The sequence below is a fragment of the Coffea arabica genome, chromosome 5e (genome assembly GCF_036785885.1).
Source record: "Coffea arabica cultivar ET-39 chromosome 5e, Coffea Arabica ET-39 HiFi, whole genome shotgun sequence".
Classification (NCBI taxonomy): domain Eukaryota; kingdom Viridiplantae; phylum Streptophyta; class Magnoliopsida; order Gentianales; family Rubiaceae; genus Coffea; species Coffea arabica.
In genome coordinates, this window is record NC_092318.1 from 50373704 (window position 1) to 50393409 (window position 19706).

At 33.3% G+C, this 19706-nt stretch overlaps 4 protein-coding genes across 4 annotated transcripts; 2 read left to right on the forward strand and 2 right to left on the reverse strand.

Annotated features, from left to right (window-relative positions):
* Window positions 1-2719: 2719 nt before the first annotated feature.
* On the reverse strand, window positions 2720-6737 carry LOC140007100 (uncharacterized). Its single transcript, XM_072049813.1, has 5 exons — window positions 6659-6737; window positions 6269-6597; window positions 5912-5971; window positions 5758-5826; window positions 2720-2728 (listed from the first exon to the last, which is right to left on the reverse strand). The coding sequence occupies exons 1-5, from the start codon at window positions 6735-6737 to the stop codon at window positions 2720-2722; spliced, it is 546 nt and encodes a 181-aa protein (XP_071905914.1).
* Window positions 6738-10749: 4012 nt separating this feature from the next.
* On the forward strand, window positions 10750-14169 carry LOC113687622 (cytochrome P450 CYP72A219). Its single transcript, XM_027205191.2, has 5 exons — window positions 10750-11003; window positions 11129-11346; window positions 11976-12220; window positions 12380-12767; window positions 13709-14169. Exons 1-5 carry the CDS (start codon window positions 10901-10903, stop codon window positions 14132-14134), a joined length of 1380 nt encoding a protein of 459 aa, XP_027060992.2. The 5' UTR covers window positions 10750-10900; the 3' UTR covers window positions 14135-14169.
* Window positions 14170-14606: 437 nt separating this feature from the next.
* Window positions 14607-15431, forward strand: LOC140007101 (cytochrome P450 CYP72A616-like). Its single transcript, XM_072049814.1, has 3 exons — window positions 14607-14890; window positions 15163-15221; window positions 15313-15431. Exons 1-3 carry the CDS (start codon window positions 14607-14609, stop codon window positions 15429-15431), a joined length of 462 nt encoding a protein of 153 aa, XP_071905915.1.
* Window positions 15432-17361: 1930 nt separating this feature from the next.
* LOC113689746 (mitochondrial ATP-independent inner membrane protease subunit 1a) lies at window positions 17362-19641 on the reverse strand. The gene is made up of 4 exons (XM_027207507.2): window positions 19400-19641; window positions 19070-19294; window positions 18365-18475; window positions 17362-17786 (listed from the first exon to the last, which is right to left on the reverse strand). The coding sequence occupies exons 1-4, from the start codon at window positions 19529-19531 to the stop codon at window positions 17745-17747; spliced, it is 510 nt and encodes a 169-aa protein (XP_027063308.2). The 5' UTR covers window positions 19532-19641; the 3' UTR covers window positions 17362-17744.
* Window positions 19642-19706: the final 65 nt, after the last annotated feature.

Consider the following 19706-nt stretch of genomic DNA (forward strand, 5'->3'; position numbering starts at 1 on the left):
GTATAAATAAATATATAAATATTTAATATACATAATATTAATTATAAATATTATAATATCATAAATATGGTGTTTATATAATATTTCAATTTGCAATATGTATTGTATATTTCATTATATAAATATTTATATAACATATAATATATAAATATATAAAATATAATTTTCAATTTGTATAATGTACATAATATTGTATATATATATTATAATATACATAATATATTATATTATACATAATATACATTATTACATTATTGCATATTATGTATATTAGATATTATACATAACATTATTATACACAATAATGTACATAATAATATTATACATTAATAATGTATATATTATAATATAATATACATAATATATTATGTATAAATATTTACACATTTATGTATACAACATTACATATTATGTATATTATATTTATTATGTATAATATACAATATTAATGTATAATATTAATGTATATAAATATTTATATAATATAATATATATATAATTTTCAATTTGTGTATTTCAATTTATATTAATATAATATATATATAATATACATAATTGAAATATACATATGTAGTTGTTTTTGATATAATGTTTGGATATGGTGTTTTTGGAGTTGTTTTAGAAATACACATGTACTGTAGCATTTGGAATGTAAAAAATAGTTTTTCAAAAACAGCTCAAAAACAAGGGATCCAAACGGACCCAAGGATTTCTAGTCAACAAATTGACTACTTATTTTCTATGAATTTTCATTAGAAATTTTCTTACATTGTATATTTAGGAGTAGTCGCAGCATCTCAAATATACGGTGTAAATAACTTTAATCACATAAGATTAGGTGATTATAAAAGAAAAGGAAAATTCAATGAAATTCAGTCAACATAAAGTTTTTAGACTGTTGACAAAAAATAAGATGTCATGCTAATAATTTCACTTTTGCATTATATATTTGGGAGTAGCCACAGCATCCCAAATATTTGATGAGAAAAGTTTTTCATCACATACAGTTTGGTGATTGAAGTTATGAATTTTTAGTCAACATATTGACTAGTTGATAATTTTTCTTATAGCGCCGTATACTTAGGAGTAGCCACAGTATTTTAAGTATATTGGTTTTTGGAGAAATTTTGTATTTCTTTTTCACATATTGTTGAGTGATTAAAGAAATTTAAAAAAATGGCATCTAGATCAAGTTGCAATTAATTCATTGAGATAGTTTTCCGACCCCACAGGGAGGTAGTTATTTTGATGAGATTAATTGACATAAAATGGTAAATTAGACAGTCAATTAAGAGATATTTCTATGCCCACAAGTACGAATTATTTCTTTAATTCATTGTTCTAGATTACTAGTCATATGATTAAGTAAAGTAAATTCTATGCATGTTTACAGCCTTTGTCCACAAAAAGGTTTGAATTTACTATTTGAATTGACATAAGGTTGATTCAAAATCAAGGTACAAAAATCAAGGTTACAAATTTCATAACTTTTTTTATGATATAGTTCTTGATTGTTAATTTAATGTTTCATTCCAATGATTTTATGGTTCTTATTAGCTTGATTTTTAAATTCATTCTCTTTTATTTTTTGTGCTAGTTTTAAATTAGCACTTTTACGAGAATGAACAAACCATTCTCATAATGTGGATATATTTGCTAATATAGAGGTTGAGTATGAGAATTGGGAGCAATTTAATAGTTTGCTCATTCTGTCTCATATTCATATAAATTAGGGTTCAAACCCTAAGTATTTATAGTTACATCTTGCATGAAAGTCATAAAGAAATTGTTGCAAGTTTTAACTAGCACCATTAGAAGGTTTTCTTTTGTGACACTTAAATATTGAAGTGTATTTTAGCTTATTTCTTAGATTTGAGAATTTTGCTATATCATCAATTAAAGTCCCATCAAATTGAGATTGAGTTATTTCTCTAATATTTCATTCTTGATTCTTTCATGCAGAATTTCTTAACCATTCAGACCTTTATAATACATATAAAATAAATGGTTAATTACTTGTTTTAACCATGTGTATTAAGAAAGGATAAAGCGCTTAAGAAATAAGAGAAACTTAACCTTCATGAAAGAAGAAATAGAAAGAAAGGTAATTTTGTTCTCATTAAATCAAACAGTGATAAAGATCAACGTTGTTTGTAAGAGAATGATATTTGATACTCTACTTTGAGAGAAAGTAACTCAAAAGAAAATATCAATTGTTGATGTTATAAATTGTGATATATTTGGTGAATTGGCTAAAACTGTCAATTTATGCTGCCAGTATAACAAATTTCTGATTATATGAAAAGTGAACAAAAGTTTCTTTATAGAAACAAAAGAAAAATTGTTCACATAAAGATAAGTGATGTATTATTGCTCATTTTAAGAAAATTTGTTATTTTTTTTTCTAAAACATTATTTTCTTGTTACTTTAGAATTTCTATTTTCAAATTAATTACTATTGGGTATGATTATGAACTTCATTATTCAGTAGTAGTTTTGAAAATAGTGAAATTATTAATTCTAAAATTTTTAGTACCATTCTTTGAATTGAGCAATATACTGCACTTGTCCACAATAATTATATTGACAGCAAGTATGTTTATCATTGGGGAAACTCCTTAAATTTTGGCATAAGAGATTGAAATATATCTCTATAAGGAAATAAAGAGTTGATAAATCATAAATCTTTAAAAATTTTAGATTTATTGACTATAATATTTCAGGTAGACTGCATAAGTAAAACAAACTATTCAACCATTATAGATGCCATAAGATTTTCATTATAACACTGAATTATTTGTTATCTTTTTTGATTAAGTGAGAGATATTTATCTCATTATTAGGTAACCATTCATCAAATGTAAAATTCCTTTCTTATTTGATAAAGGATCAATATTTGATACCTTTGTAAGTGTTCAAACGATAAAAGATATTTGAAATTTGAGGGATAGAAAATAAAATGAAGGCACACAAAATTAGAGGACAATCCTATATGTGCTCATTTTATAAATTCCTTAATTATGAAGCATTGCTAATGAGTAAAAGCAATGCTTGATTAGTTACATCCAAATGATGTATCTTAAGAAAATAATGAGATAGTTGTGGATATAGCATTTTGACAAATCTTTATATCTTGTGAGTAATGCCTTGAAATTGAAGTATATACTTAAACAAGTTCCTCCAATGTTGTTTAAACACCACTTTGATTATGGTATGGATGGAAATCAAGTTTAAAATATTATGTTCAGTTTTGTAAGGGTAATTAACCTACACATAAAGAAGCCGCACAAAGGAAACAAGCTATCTTATTTCAAGAAATTTAGATTCGTTTTACACTTCAAGAATCATTAGAACTGGAGATTTAAATTCTTAAGAACATGAAGTAAGTGGGAGTGTTTTGACTCTCGAATGGAGTTTTGAAATGGTAAGGATTCATATTGACTCCTTTACATATGAAAAATTGATAGCTTTTCTCAAAATAATTATTTAATTATTTTAGATAAGCAATCAATTGAAAAACTCCTTCTCAAACAAACACATAAAGATAAATCCACTTTTAACCTACCGGTTGAGTTATCTTTGACGTAGTGAGAGGCAAAATGTTCTCTATAGAGAATTGAAGTTCTCTGGTTACTATGTTGTATACGTACAAGAGTTTAAGGATGAATTGGGTAATATTTTCATAAGGTAAAAATGGAGAAATCTCCATATTCAGGAATAATGTCACAAATTATCACAAAATCTTAATCAAATTTTGAGAGATTTTATTTAGGGTAATTATGATACTAGTAACTCACTATTAGAGTTACATTAGATAAATATGAAAATAAATGTCCTTAACGTGACTTTTGATAATTAGGTGTACAAATGTGTCACCATAATATATTTGTAGAGAATGCAATTTTAATTGTTTCTTCCCAATAGTATATTAATTTATTCTTCATTTGATCTTAGAAGAATTTTTCTAATAAATTAATATACATTAAGGTTAGTGGGAGTAATATTATGAGAGTTTTTCTCAATCCTAATATTTGTGAAACCCTTCTATCATTGATATTCACAAAATAGAATGTAAAAGATAGTTAATCTATCTTAAAACCTTCATGCAAGAGTTTTTTGATTATTTTTAAGTAATAATAGTGAACAATTGCATAATGTTCACATCAAACATTGGAATGAATATAAATTCACCAAGGATGCTCTAAAGTTATACCACAAGCATCTACTATTTGGCATAAAGTTTATCGATATTGTATTGTAGCTATTATAGATATTTCATTTGATTATACCCTTTCATTATGTATACATGAAAGAGCGAGTGTCAAAATAGACAAGTCGACATAAGGTATTCAATAGTTATTTGAAAAGCAAAATATTGCTATTGAGTATACAATAAGGAGTTATTATTGTTGATCAAACAACTAAAGGTTGTCGGCTGAGTTATTAATGATCAAATAACTCACATGGAACTCAGTAGTTTATTTAGTATTTTGCTATTATTCTCAAACTATTGTTATTGTCTAGACACTCGAGATATTTATATTTACATGATTTTGTGCACATTGATGTTCATGTATAAAGTAAGGATCATGTGATCCATAAAGTTAGACCTTGAATAACTTATATGAACTTATTCATAAAGTTCTTTTAAAGCACTTGATTAGGAAGTATAATACATTGTAATACATGGAAGAAAGTGTTTGCCATGAGAGTATAACTGCCATGATTCGGGTATTATTATTTTCTAATTAAGCAACTATTACATAACTGTTGAATTTGGTGAATGACAAACAAGATTTATGGCCAATTTTAACTAGTTAGTCACTCATAAGTTATCTGACTATTTCATGTGGGTCAAGTCGGAGAATGTAAGACTTGCCTCTTTTGAGACAGTTATGACCCACATGATTGATTTTAAAATGATTGATATCGTAATTACTTGATTGACTTTTTGTCAATAATTAATTAGCATCTCCCATTATATAATGATTGGTGATTGACATTCTGATTAATTGATTGACATTTTGTCAATAATTAATTAGTATCTTCCATTTGTCAATGATTGATTGATATCTACTATTAATTGATGTCTTATTCAATCAGTTAATCAATCAAATCAATCAATTAGTCAGAAAATATTATTTCAGTTATGAATTTTGGCAAGATTTCCTTGATGGAAGGAAAGCTTAGGGATTTTTGTATTTGCCAGTAAGGGTCTCTAGCCTAACCTATAAATAACCTGTGGTATTCCATCAATTGTACACTTTTGGGGTTAGGCATAGGTTAGAAGATCCTTACTCTAAATTCTCCTTCTATTTTTTCTTTTTCTATATATTTTGTTTTGTTAGAATAGATAAGAAGGAATCAAAGATACAAGAAGAGATCAACTTATACTTGACAACAATGGTTAGAGGTAAATATATTTAAATTTTCGCTGTGTAGTACATTCACATGTACTATATTTAAATTTTCGTTGCGTAGTACATTCACATGTACATAGTTAGTTTAACACTCTTATCATATCAGAGACGTGTATATGCATATAAAGATGTATGTGGTTGTCAAATGAAATTGAAATGAACAAAGTTATTCCTTCTTTGTTCCACTTGGTCCAGCTTGAAATTGATTTTGTACATTAGCAGTAGCGGATAGAATCCGGTACAGAATTTGTGTTTCCCTTGCTTGTATCCAACATTTAGGTATCTCCATAAATTAACAGTAGTATACAACTTACAAGGACATGAATATAAGACATACCTGATTTGGACAATTAGGATTGCTACCTTGACTTGAGAAAACAACAGGTACATTTCCAGAAACATGATCCTGTATTCAGAAATAAAGTGTAACAGTTGATAGTGAATGCCATAATAAATTTTGAATCCAACAACTATTATAATAGCTAAAGTACAGCCTCAGTTAACCCTGTATTAGCCAATCCTCTACCTGGTTTCTCTCTTCTTTGACGAACCTGATATCATGAAATCAGTTAGAATGTCACATTAACCAAAGCAAATAATGAACAAAGGTCATATAGGCAATGTGCATAACCTAACTACTAGAGGCATTGCTTCCCTTCTTTACTTTCATTGGAGCTCTTTCACAAGTTCTCTTATTATGCCCATAAGATTGGCACAATGAGCACTTAAAAGCTTTGGACCTTCCTATTTGAGCTGAAGAAGCATCCTCATCAGCTTCTCCTTCTAGTCTTCTTTGGTCTACCTGGTGCTCTTCTTAATGGGGGTGGTAATAGTGTAGAAGGGGTCACCTCAAGCATATTAGACCAGTTTCTCTCATCAGAAACTGGATTTATCATTCCAAAATATGTCTTCTGGTACACCTCAATTGTAAACATTGGATCACAATATTTCTTAAGATTCTCTCTTCTATATATAATTCCTAAAGCACCATGCTTGCATGGAATTCCTAAAATGTGAAATGCTCCATATTCACAAGTTCTCTTCTGAAGATTGGCTATGTAGGACTTGCCAAATTCCTTTACTTCAAACAGTGTCTCACTAGTCATAGAAAGCTCACACTTTCTAGATTGAGTGGCAATTTCTCTCAATTTCTCCACAATCTTAGGTGGCACAACACCTGTGTATGTACAACTCTTATGAAATCTTGTGTAGTTTCTTTATGAATTTTCTCCTTAAACCTTCATACAATGTAAGAATAGGCAACCTCCTCAGATCACTAACCCATGCATTAAAAGATTCAGTGAAGTTATTCGTCATATTATCATATTTTTAGCAGGAGAAAATGAGTGTCTGGCCCAAGTTGTTAGCAGTATCTTTGTCAAGTATTTCCAAGCTTCAATATTTATCTCTTTAATTCTCTCCATTGTCTTTTTATGAATAGCTGCATCAAAGCTCTTAGCTGCCTGCCAGAAGTAATTACTAAGCAGTAACCCTGGAAAAGACAGTTTAAAATTGCTCTGAATATGCCTACAGCAGTATCTTGCATTAGCGTATGGCATCAATTCTTCATATGCTAAGTTCAGACCCTACAGTTAACATAATTTAATTAGAACAAACATAAGATTGGTAGTTAAGTTATATGACAGTAGAAATAGAATATTTGTAAGTAGAACAAAATGTACATTTTGTCTATCACTCATAAATGTTATAGGCAATTGGTTATCAAATAGACCAAAGTATTCTTTAAAGAAATGAAAAAATCATGACCAAGTCTTTTTGTTTTCACATTCAGCCACAACAATTGCAAAGGGAATATGTTGTTATTCCCATCCAAAGCCACAGCAGTAAGCAACATTCCTCCATATGGTCGTTTGAGGTGGCAACCATCAAAACCAACAAATGGCCTGCAGTATATGAGAAATCGATCTTTTTGTGCTTTGAAACTAATAAAAATTCTCAGAAATCTTGGTTCCACCAAGAGACTTCGCTTGGCCTATCAAAATGAATTTTGCAGATGCATTGAAGGTTACTTTTCCTTAAAATCTCAGCATACTTGGGCAATTTTGCATATGACTCATAGTGTGTACCCTGTATCTCTTCCAGTGCCCTTGTCTAAGCCCTCCAAATCTGCATCTTGTTAGGATACACACCATATTTTGATACAATATCAGCATAGACACTTTCTGTATTCATTTGAGGATGGATACCTAGAAGTGGAATCAGTTTCTTAGCAATCCAATTAGATGTAACCGCCGCATTCCTATTGTTCATAACACAAGTGTGCTGAGGTATGTAAGACTTAATTTGAAAAGAAATTGTTTCACCAACAGGAGAAGCATGGATTTTCCATGGACAGCCTTCAATAGCACACTTAGCAGTACGCTTGTTCTTTTCATTTTTTAGTCTTACTATGGGAAAACATTTTTGGATTACATAATCCTTCAAAGCAGCCCTAAAAGCATCAACATTGGTGAATAACATATCCTTCTCAAATTCAATATCCTCTCTCAGATTATAGGTGAATATTTTTGCTCTTAAAGCTGCCCTATTTGGATCAATTTCATCCTTAGATTCGGAATTCAAAATGACATCACCTTCATGATTGTCCTTATAATTTGAGAAGGCAATATCACTTGTATCAGATGATTCATGTGCCTCACTACCATTGCTTAAGCTGTCCTCTTTGTCATTGTTTGCTTCAAACAACCAAGAATCATCATCACTTGAAATGAACACTTCATCATCCTTTTCAATATTTTGTAAATTAGGTTCAGCATTTCTAGCAGTATCCTCAATTCCTAGATTCTGTTGCCCACCACCAAAGTTGTTATTATTGTTCACCTCAGGCATATTAAATGGAATTACATCCATGTGGTCCACAAACAAATTGATTATTTTCATGCGCCTTAAACATTTCCATGACCGCCTTGTTAGTGTTAACGTCCATTGTTGCAGCACTTCTTGGAATTCCACATCTCATATGTAGCAAATAATTAATATTTTCAGGTAATTCATGAAGTGTTTTCTCACAAACATCATTCAGCAGTTCTATTTAAGAATACCTATCAGGATCTACATTGGAAATCCTGATTCTTTTTCTATTGTAGTGAACTACAATGTCATGTGCAACCACAGGTGACATCCTATTTTACCCAAATTAATCATTAGTATCATAGTTGTTACTTACTAACATCAAAATCTAAATAATGTAGTAAAATCTTCTTTGTCATATAATAACACCTAAGAGCAGCTTTCAAAATACAAAAAACTCCATAATCCATCATAGATTTTTTCTTTTCATTTGCTCACATCAGATAGCTTTATTATTCCAGAACAACCTCAACTTGTCTTTCATTCTTCTATTACCATCCTTTATTACTTAACAAACTCTACATAACTAGTACAAGCTATTTATCTACTAAATGAGATGAACAAATACTTTTAACTAAAACTCTATTAAGTAACCAAACTTCTATATTTTAGGCAAAAACAAGAAACATCATATTGATTATCAAGTAAAACTCATTACAATACAATTCTCCCTCTATAAATCATTAAGCTATATGAACATCCGTTGCTCAAAAATTCATCAAATACACCACATGCATGCATTATTAGTCACAGATTTAGCATCAAAAACATCAATGTAGACATGATCTGACCTTAAAACCACAATCCCTTTCTACTGCCTAACTTTTGAAGCAGTCTCACAGCCATATCTTCATCTTGTAATATTAATAACAGATTATATGCCACTATAACAAGCATATAGATCATTAACATCCATTATTAGTGTCTATTACTTGAAAATAGGTACAATAAATCCAACAAAATTGTGATCTTTTACCTCAACAGCTTTCTATCAAGCTCATATGTTGCAGATATGCCACTATTCTGACTTATTCTTCATGAAATGAAGGATTTTTACCAGCTTTGCTACTATATCCTCTCCTTTCTCTATAGCTATTTCTTTTGCACTTTAGAAGCAATAAGGCAGTTTGGATGGCGCCAGAAGCATTATATATTGGAAGTGAAATGGCGCCAAATTGCATATCAAGAATATTACTTGGAAGACTTATATTTTTTCCACATATCTAATATTTTAGAGACTGATATTGTGAGGGTATTTCTGTCACTTTATTGCTGTTGAAGTTGACATTTGGTCACATCAGAATGAAAGAGGAGGGCAGTGTAATTTTTAATATTGGAGGATACTTATGTGTAATTGTCAAAAATTTTAGAGGAGGTTTCTGAAATTATCCCTTATGTTTATCCAGGTAAGCTTTCTACTTTTATACATCTTATCTTATTCTGATAGGGAAGGGCCATAAAAACATTAATTTGGAACAACTGGAAGAGAGTGAGAATGAATTCAGATTGAGTGAAGACGCAATAACGGAATGTAATTGTTGCATAGTTCGGAGAAACAGAAAAACAAAGTCATGACTTATCTAAAGTGAAAATGGTTTTGCTTGGAAAAGCTTTTTTAAAGTGCTTTTTTAAAATAATATTATATCACTTTTTTAAATGAAAATACACGTGAGATGAAAATGTGAGTTAAAATAATTTTTTTAATAAAAAATTGTGATCAGAAGGCGTATTTACCAAATATTGCAAAATTTTCTATTTTACAAGTTCTATAATGAATATCTCCTGTTTCCAAAAATTACAAACTAAGGGTGAGAAAGTTGGAAAGTATACTCTCAAAGCATATACTAGAACAAATGCCATCCTTTCTTATCTATTTCAGTCAAATTGACATTTGCCTTGATTGCAGGAAACAAATCTTTTCAGTTGGGATGACCATCCGAAGTGCTGAACACAATTGACCCAGATGTGAAAAGTTCATTCAAAAAAATGTGAAAAAATTAGAAACTGACAAGAACCTTCTATTTCCTTTTTCTCACTCAGTTTTAAATGTCACGATATTGTAATTTGGACCCATAATCACCAAAACCATATTATAGATTTCACAATATTCTGATTACTAATGACCCAATCTTATCTCTCCTTCCCTTCCCCTTTCATTACGAGAATTTGGTTATGATTATGCACAGATTAATTACCCATACTTACCCGCATTAAATTACCAAACACAAACAATGATATTGCTTCTAGATGTATAAGATTATTTCCCATATGTGTACTTTCTGGAGTAACTGCAATGTGAAAAAATTACAATTCCTTTTTCTCGCCAAGTTGTAAATGACCAAAAAAAAAAGGGTTCTTGAATTGCTCTTTTATAAGTAGTCTTCTTGCTTTCAAGTTCTCTATCTATCATTTCTCTATTTCTGCATTTCTTGGAAATGGTGGAATTCAACTCCAATATTCTGGTGACTCTTGCTTTGCTGATAATAGTAACATGGGCATGGAAGATTGCAAGCTGGTTATTTTTCCAACCAAAAAAGCTAGAGTGGCACTTGAGACGGCAAGGTCTGAAGGGTAATCCTTATCGGCTGTGGCATGGGGATCTCAAAGATATGAAAAGCTCAACATTGGAAACACAGTCCAAAGAAATCAACCTCCACGATGATATCTCCTCCTATGCTGTGCCTTTCGATCATCATATCATCCAAAAGTATGGTAAGTTAGTCGAAATACATGTAGACATTTTTTTTTTCCTTTGGTAAAAGAGAAGTAAAAAAGAAAATTAAGTATTCTCAAATCCTATGCATTAAGTAAGGCAAATATGTAATTACAATTTGCAGGAAAGAAATCTTTTGTATGGATTGGACCAATTCCAAGGCTGAATATAATGGATCCTGATATGATAAGAGACATTCTCATCAATTACAACACTTTTCACAAGCCCAAAGGAAATTTCTTGTTGAAGTTGCTTGTTGATGGGCTTGCATTTGAAGAGGGCGAACGATGGGCAAAACTTAGAAAGATACTGAATCCCGCTTTCAATCTTCACAAGCTTAAGGTAAGAAATAATGAAATTTTGATTCAAGGAAAAAGAATAAGTGATTGGACCCTATGAATTTTGAATAATCTTTTATTAGAACCCTCCAGTTTAAAATGCAACAATTGAACCTGTAAGTAGATTTCTGATACTTATACTTCCCCTTAGCTTTGTTTCGTTCGTGATCTGTTGGAGCGTCTGTAAAGCCTTCTCTATCATGCCATCGTAGTTTGCCCTTTCTGTTTTTTTCTCTTTAAGTTGGTTAAATGCATCTAATGAATTCATGAGCAACGACTGCATACTCAAGTACCTGATAGGAAGATGATATATATCTCATGCCATGTGTTATTTTCAAACTTTTGCAAGCGAACTTCGTATACAGTACAACACAGAATTTAGATTGCAATTTGAACTTGAAATATCGATTTAGGCTTTAAAACGGACTGTAGTCCCTGGTCTAATTTTCATCATTTAAAGTTAGGTACACAGTATTGACGTAGAGCGAATCAAAGACATTTGCACAATCATTAAATTAGCTACTTCGGAATTGTGGCCATGCCCACAATTTTGTTTTTGATATGCTTATACTCCAAAACTTCCATGCTCAATTTTCCTCTTTGTGTGTGTGTGTCTGTGTAATATGCTTGCAGAACATGTTGCCAGCAATCTATCTGAGTTGTTCGGAGATTGTGAGTAAATGGGAGACGTTAATCTCGCCAACAGGATCAAGTGAAATAAATGTGCTGCCTTATCTAGCATATTTATCAGCTGATGTAATTTCTCGAACAGCATTTGGAAGTAGCTATGAAGAAGGAAGACGCATCTTCCAACTCCAAAAGGAACAAATTCAACTCATTTTGGAAAATTCGCAGTCAAGTTACATTCCTGGATGGAGGTAACATTTTGATTTCTTCCTAAGATGCTAGATATAGTGGCAATTTTTCACGAAAGCAGCCATAGTTCAATAGCCAAGAGAAAGAGCATTGTTTTCTTGTTCTAGAAGTACATTTTTATCTGAATGTCACCATCTACATCAATGATTTGTGCTTGGTAGATTTCTGCCAACAAAATCCAACAGGAAAATGAAAGAAATAAACCGTGAAATCCGAGCTATAGTGAAGGACCTGATAAGCAAAAGGGAGAAGAAACTGAAAGAAGGGGAAATGAAGACTGAAGACTTACTAGGTATGCTCCTGGAATCCAATATCAAGGAAATTCAAGAAAGTGGTAACAAAAAAGATGCTGGAATCACTATTGATCAAGTGATCGAGGAGTGCAAGTTATTCTACTTTGCTGGCCAAGAGACAACATCCAATTTGCTCGCATGGACTATGGTTATGTTGGCCACCCACCGAAATTGGCAAGAACGCGCGCGAGAAGAGGTTTTTCAAGTCTTTGGGAATAATAAACCAGATTTTGAGGGATTGAATCACCTGAAAGTTGTAAGTCCCATATTTTCTATACGTTTGAATTGTTTCCAGTTCTTAAGAATTGTCATTGAACTTAAAAATTAGACTGACACTGAAGTGCTGTTTTGACTAGCGAACATCGTAAGGGCCAGTACTTAAAGGTCGAACTATCATCTAAAACTTTACACAGAAAAGAAAAACAAAGGATGGAGTGAGGTCAAACTCTGGAGTCACTCCGATATTCAAGTCAATAAATAATCATTTTGTAGACATAAAAGTAGATGGCAAAAGAGAATTTTGATGAGAAGAATGTATAACTCTTGTTTTATCATTTTAATATCCCAGATGAAGTATTTATATCAAGCGCCTTAATTTGTTACGACTAGAGTTGTCAATAGATAGGATTAGTTCAAACTCAACCTGTTTAGCCCGTAAATAAGTCTGTTGAGCCTTAAGTTAAAATTTGGGGCTAAATAATAGGCCCGCATTATATGTGAACTGAGGTTAGGTCTCACTAGATTTAAGTCCAATTAAGGCTCAACCCATCTATAAGTAAAATTATATATATGGTTTATATAATTGCATATTAAGTAATAGATATAATTTATAATAATTTAAAAATATTAATATATTATATATATTTATGTAGTTAATTATGAACTTGAGCCGACCCGATATGAGTCCAAAACTCATATTAAATGGTAAGTTGAGATTAGGCCTTCAAACCTAGACTCAAGTCTAAAAGCTTGAGAGGCCGAAAATTTCATTTATTTTTTGAGCTGAGTTTGGGTTTGTCAAAATCCGACTTATGGAGTTCAATTGACACCCTAGTTATGACATACTTATCCTTATTGTGATTATAAAGCTCAAAGTTGAGTGGAATAAAATCGGAGCTCAGCCAATGTTTGGCCTGTGAAAGAATATAAACTAATATATGGGCATTAATTAGCAATGTTATGTCACTGCGGTTGCAGGTAACAATGATACTGAACGAGGTTCTGAGACTATATCCACCGGTGTCAATGGTATCCCGGAAAACTTACGAGACTACAAAGCTGGGAGATGTAACTCTGCCACCGGGTGTGGAACTTCTTTTGCATATAATGTTCGTTCATCATGATACTGAGCTCTGGGGAGATGATGCTAAAGAATTCAATCCTGAAAGGTTCTCTCAGGGAGTTGCAAAGGCTGTAAAGAAACCCAATTCCTATGTCCCATTTGGTTTGGGTCCTCGCATATGCATTGGCCAGAATCTCGCAATGATTGAAGCAAAAATGGCAGTGGCAATGATTCTTCAACGTTTCTCATTTGAGCTTTCCCCATCTTATCTGCATGGACCTCAGATTCGTTTAACTCTTCAACCCCGGTTTGGAGCTCACATGATATTACACAAAATATAGGGATATCAATTTCTCTGTTCTGTGTTTTAAGTCTTAGTTGGGGCGCTTTCTTCATGCTGCAATCAAGACATTTGTTGTATGTTACTTTTATTTTACGTGTGAAAAATCAAAACACATGAAAACTATAATTAGTATACATGTAATTACTTCTATTGGTTTGGGAGACTTCATAAAAGACAAGAACTTTTATTGTTCTTTTCCTAAGCATGACATGAAAAACCTCATTTGGATCCATTTGTGGTTAAAACTCCATCTCTCTCATGGAAAAGAAAAAGAAAAAGAAAATTATTCCCATTAAAGAAACTTCTTGCACTGAATTAAAAATGTTCAATCTGAAATATTACATTTTTTTTTCTCTGTCTTTAAATAGGCTGCTTGCCCTGTAGCCCCATTTATAAACAATGAAGTTAATGTTAGAAGTTAACTCAATTTCTTTGGTCACCATTTCCTTGGTGATACGTCTGATTTGGGCATGGAAGATGTTGAACAACATATGGTTTCAACCAAAGAAGCTAGAGAGGCAATTGAACAACATGGCGAAATGGTATGGAGACTGAAGGAAATAGATCTTGAAACCCGAGCTATATTGAGGGATGTGATGAGTTCAAGCGCGAAGAGAATGAGAGTTGGGGAAAAGGCTGAGGACTTGTTAGGCATAATGATGGAATCCAAAACCAAAGCAATTCAAGAAAAAGGGAACAAAGAGAATGCTGGACTGACTGATGACCAAGTGATTGAGGACTGCAAATTATTCTAGTTTGCTGGACAGGAGACAACCTCGAATGTGCTTGTGTGGACTATGAATGATTATGTTGGCCATCCACCAAAATTGGCAAGAACGAGCTCGACAGGAAGTTTTTCGTGTCTTTGGGAATACCAACAAATCAGATTTTGAGGGCTTAATTCCTTTGATCAAGCTTTCTTTTTTGAAACTCAATTTTTATCTCCTCTCTTCTATGCATATTATTACTTATTTTGTGTGAAAAACTTCCATCATTTGTTTTAGGTAACCATGATCTTGAATGAAGTTCTGAGGCTGTATCCACCAGCACTGTGGATACTCCGCTCAATCTAGGAGGAGACAAAGGTAGGCGAAGTAACTCTGCCCCCAGGACCAGGTGTGGAGCTGATCAGAAATGCAATGCAGGTTCATAATGATCCTGAACTCTGGGGATAAGATGCAAAAGATTTCAACCCGGAGAGAGTGGCCAATGCTGCCAAGAAGCCGCCAAACTCGTTCCTCCCATTTGGCTTGGGCCCTCGCATTCGCATTGGCCAGAACTTTGCAATGATGTAAGCAAAGGAGGCAATTGCACTGATTCTTCAAAATTTCTCATTTGAGATATCTCCCATCTCATGCACATGCCCCTTTTCCTCAGCTAACTCTTCAAACTCGGTGTGGAGCTCCAATAATTCAAAGTAAGATAGATACAGAATTAGTATTTGCATTAACTGTTCAAGTCAAGATTTAGGACATCATGTGTTAGCCCTTCAAGATTCTTGAGAAGATTAGCATGAAAACTTGCTGAATTTACAACTGGAGCTCTTGAATAGTAGTAACATTAGCATTAATGTTCTTAATTGGGTATTTATGTCTGGCAGTTAGCATAAAACTCGAAAGCAACTGGGATTATCTCCGAATACTCTTTGGACAAATTTTTGCTCCAAGATCCTCAATGTCTTATACCCTCAGTCGCTACCCAATCAAATCCAAGTCCCCACGGGGGTACTTGCCACACCGAAGCTACTATGAGTAGAATGGAAAAGGGTATTGAGGGTGAAGGGCCAAATGATTTCTACTCAAATAAAAAAAAACCCAAAATGGAAAATATACACTATCTACAAAATAAACCAAAAAAAAAGGGAAAAAATTAATCAGACGAGGGAAGGAAAATATGAAGAAAAAAATGTAGGGCAGTTTCCCTGAATAAATACACGAGAGAAAACCGTGCATAATCCTTGAGGCTGCCCGCCACTTATACACATATATATCAATTAATCTAGGCCGGGTGAAATTGAGCTCCCGCACATTGGAATTTCGTTACTTTCCTCCGCGAGATCCCATTGGAACGGCCGCCAACCACCACCACCCCCACCCCAAAAAAAAATTTCCCACCAAAATTTCTTAGTATGAAGGAGAAAAAGAACAAACTGTTTGAATAAATAAATAAATAATTGTGAGACCTTTCCTGCAGTAGAAATTCATGGGAATTGCTAAAGAGATGAAGAAAGGGCTCTGAGAATATTTGGTGTATGCCCGCAACGGAACTCAAAGCGGCACCGGCTACACAAAAGCACGCTCGGTTCTCTCAAAAGGCAATCTTTAGATAATGAAAGCCCTAATTTGCTGTCAGGGCTGTGATTATATACAGGAGCGGAGCGGGGCGGATCGTTGGAATTCTCAATTACGCCGTTTTCATCTAAGGCTCTGGTGGCCCAACTTATTTGGGCGGCCCAGCTCATTTCCTTTTTCTTCTCTCTCTCTCTCTCTTTTGTTTTATTTTTATTTTTTTTTACTTTTTGGAACCCAATGTTATTGGGATCATTTTCAATTTTCAATCCAAGAGACCTTTAATAATAAAATTATGATGACTTTTTTTTTTCCCTCTGTTTTGTAATAAAACTATTAGAGCCAAATTTTGATTGAAGCCCACAATTAACTTTGACCAGAATTTCTAGGCTTCCACCCTCAAACCACTCAATCCATTCCTCCTCCCAAATCAAACAAATAAGTTAGTTCATCATAACATTGCATGTTATTTATAGCAACAATTCATTTGTATAACCCTTTGACTTAAATTTTTTTCCCCTCAACAATTTTTAGCAAAAAAGAGAGGAAAAGAAGAAGGGAAGGGCTTAAAACAAAGACCATTAAGATTTATAAATTCTAGACCTTTTTACTTGACACTAGTTACCATAGATTGATCTCTACATTTTAGAACTATCCCTCGCAATCAAAAGACAAAACTTGGTACTCTTTGTTGCTTGCCATTTTCCCTTTACCAAGTTTTCATACTATTAATGAGTTTAAATTCTATTTATTTTTTTGAAAAAGAAAACCTTTAATATGTCTCCTGTACACGGCTTTTGTCATCCTTTATTCCAGCAGTAGAATAAGAACAATTATCATCAGAAAGTAAGGTATGAAAGGCCATGCAACTCCATCCCACCTGTTTCATGCTATAGTCAGCTTTGAGCCACCAATCAGCAATCTACTCATTCAATGATTTCGAGCCTAACCACCGATCTTCAATGAAATTAACTCTAAAATGAACAACAAAAGAACCTTGTTCGTCATTACAATTTGAAAGCCAATTAAATAGGAAAAAAAAATGAAGGGAAGAAACTAATTCGTGTAGGGCCTTTTCGTCTTTGGCTGTATAATCAAATTGCTCATCAGTTTACAGAGAATGAATCATTCCTTTGTAGTAGTAGCACAAAAATGCCAACAATGGCCTACACTAAAATGCTCAAATACTTTCTCATCAGTTGATGATGGAAGCCCTTGTCCAAAAATAAAATGCTTTTCTGGGAGCATCAACAGCAATATCTGTGTTCTTCTTCCTTGAGGGAGGAAAATGGCCAAAACCAACAAACATCGTGATTGCTCTTATTCTTGTGACAAGCTCCCAAAGGCATCAGGTGGCCATACCTAGAGGTGAAATTTATCAGGATTAGCCAACATTTGAAAACTGAAGTGAACAAACAAGCCCATAGTGGGGGAACAAAAAAAAGAAAAGACAACCAAAAGTAATGATTGAAGTATCACTTCAAGGCCATCATTCACTCCAAGGAAAGGGAGTGATTGGGATGCTCATACTAAGTATGTAATTCGATTGACAGAAACAAGGTTCTACATAGAAGAGTTATGTAGAGCATGAGACAAGGATCTAGATATGTGAGTTAGTTTAGTGTTTTGTCTACTGGAATACTCCTGCAGTTCTAATAACTAGAGAAATTTCTATCTCCTTAACATTCTTCTTTCTGCTTTTTAGTTGAGATGGCATATCTTTCTGAATTCTTAGGAAACAAAAGTAATTAACATTCCAAGGGTATAAAGCCTCTTATGTTCACCAGAAAACAGGAAATAGAAAGAATATGGATAGATCTGGTAAATTACAATTACCTCGACAAAAATTAAATACCATAAAAAACCTGCAATAATCAAGTGCAAACATCGCTGGCCAAAAGTGGACAGTTAACAGCAAGACTAAAAAGTGCAGTACTTACTCTCCAGAATGCTTTGCCTAGAATAAGACCATAAGGGACTGGGCCAAACTGCCTTGAATCCCTTGATGAATAAATATTATCCCCCTGAATCCACACATGCCCCCTTGGAACCTGTACAACCAAACAATAACAGCATAATCGGGAATGTCTTTACAGGAAAAAAGATAGACACCTCAGATAATAGTTTCAAGACACTGCCCACATATTACAAAACCAGATTCTTAGTTGATCAAAAACTCAAGAATCAATATATAAACAAAAGCGGAACATAGACTAATGCAACTCTACAAAAGAATCAATCTGTAATAGCACATGAATGGCACATAAATCCTAAATACTGAAAAGCATCAATCTCAATCAATTTGCATTTGCTTTAAGCCTTCCATCTTTTCTCAGTAGTTCAGCATAAAAGTGTACAGTAGGCTTTATACAACTTTTCGACAAAAAGAAAGCAGATAAAAATACAACAGTTTGCTAATGAACAAAATGTATAGGAGGCTTCATAAAGTGATTCAATCATCAAGAACGGATTTTTTATGACTAAAGAAACTGAAGAAGACCAAAGAACCATGCCTCAGCATCACACATACGAGCAATCAAACTTAAAAACACACCAGAATTGCAATTGAAGCTCAATTTAATCCAAATTCATCTTAAAAAGTTCGAAATAAAAGATACATAGCTCTAAAAGCAGCAAAAATATACCACAACGGTGTGGCTTCGGTCACTGAGAGCGGGTTCCACTAAGAAAGTGACACTTTCACCCTCCACAGCAACAATCCGCTTGGTAACAGTCTTCCTAGGGTTTTCAGGGGACCGGACCACCACCACATCCCCGGGTCCAACCTTCCCAAACTTCTGCGACAGGTGTTCTACTAGTACTACGTCGCCGGTTAGATTCAAAGTCGGCAGCATGCTTGGACCATAAACCTGGAAAGCAATAGTAGTAACAATGAGAAGTTTTTCATAATAAAAAGAAAACAAAAATGATAAGAAAAAGAAGTTGGGGCCCTTGGGGGGGTTGGCGAGGCGTACGAGAACTGGGGTGCAGACATGGGTGTTGGTGACGTGCAAAAGGCAGAGGAATTTGGCGATGAGGAAGGATTGAGAAAAGCCTTCTTTTATTATGGGTTTCCATTGCCTCACGAATTGGAATAATCTACTCATCTCATCTTTTCCGCCACCGCCCTCGCTGCCCTCCGCCGGAAAAGTGGAGCAGAGATTGGTGTAGTGCTTCTTCCGATGTGCTTGGCTGGCTGGCTGCAGTGTACTAGTAGTGTTTTTTTTTTACTTTTGGGCAAGCATAAATTTGTAACGACGGTCCTTGAAGTTCTTAGTAATT

Coding starts and splice junctions, on each gene's coding strand:
- LOC140007101 (XM_072049814.1), top strand. CDS start 14,607: ATGGAAGATGTTGAACAACATATGGTTTCAACCAAAGAAGCTAGAGAG. Junction 14,891..15,162: donor GAGGACTGCAAATTATTCTA/GTTTGCTGGACA, acceptor TCTTGAATGAAG/TTCTGAGGCTGTATCCACCA. Junction 15,222..15,312: donor CAATCTAGGAGGAGACAAAG/GTAGGCGAAGTA, acceptor TCTGGGGATAAG/ATGCAAAAGATTTCAACCCG.
- LOC140007100 (XM_072049813.1), bottom strand. CDS start 6,737: ATGACGAATAACTTCACTGAATCTTTTAATGCATGGGTTAGTGATCTG. Junction 6,598..6,658: donor TATTCTTACATTGTATGAAG/GTTTAAGGAGAA, acceptor GTACATACACAG/GTGTTGTGCCACCTAAGATT. Junction 5,827..5,911: donor ATACAGGGTTAACTGAGGCT/GTACTTTAGCTA, acceptor TTCTGAATACAG/GATCATGTTTCTGGAAATGT.
- LOC113687622 (XM_027205191.2), top strand. CDS start 10,901: ATGAAAAGCTCAACATTGGAAACACAGTCCAAAGAAATCAACCTCCAC. Junction 12,221..12,379: donor AGTTACATTCCTGGATGGAG/GTAACATTTTGA, acceptor TGTGCTTGGTAG/ATTTCTGCCAACAAAATCCA. Junction 12,768..13,708: donor GATTGAATCACCTGAAAGTT/GTAAGTCCCATA, acceptor CTGCGGTTGCAG/GTAACAATGATACTGAACGA.
- LOC113689746 (XM_027207507.2), bottom strand. CDS start 19,531: ATGAGTAGATTATTCCAATTCGTGAGGCAATGGAAACCCATAATAAAA. Junction 19,295..19,399: donor ATGTCTGCACCCCAGTTCTC/GTACGCCTCGCC, acceptor ATTGCTTTCCAG/GTTTATGGTCCAAGCATGCT. Junction 17,787..18,364: donor TAGGCAAAGCATTCTGGAGA/GTAAGTACTGCA, acceptor TTTCACCTCTAG/GTATGGCCACCTGATGCCTT.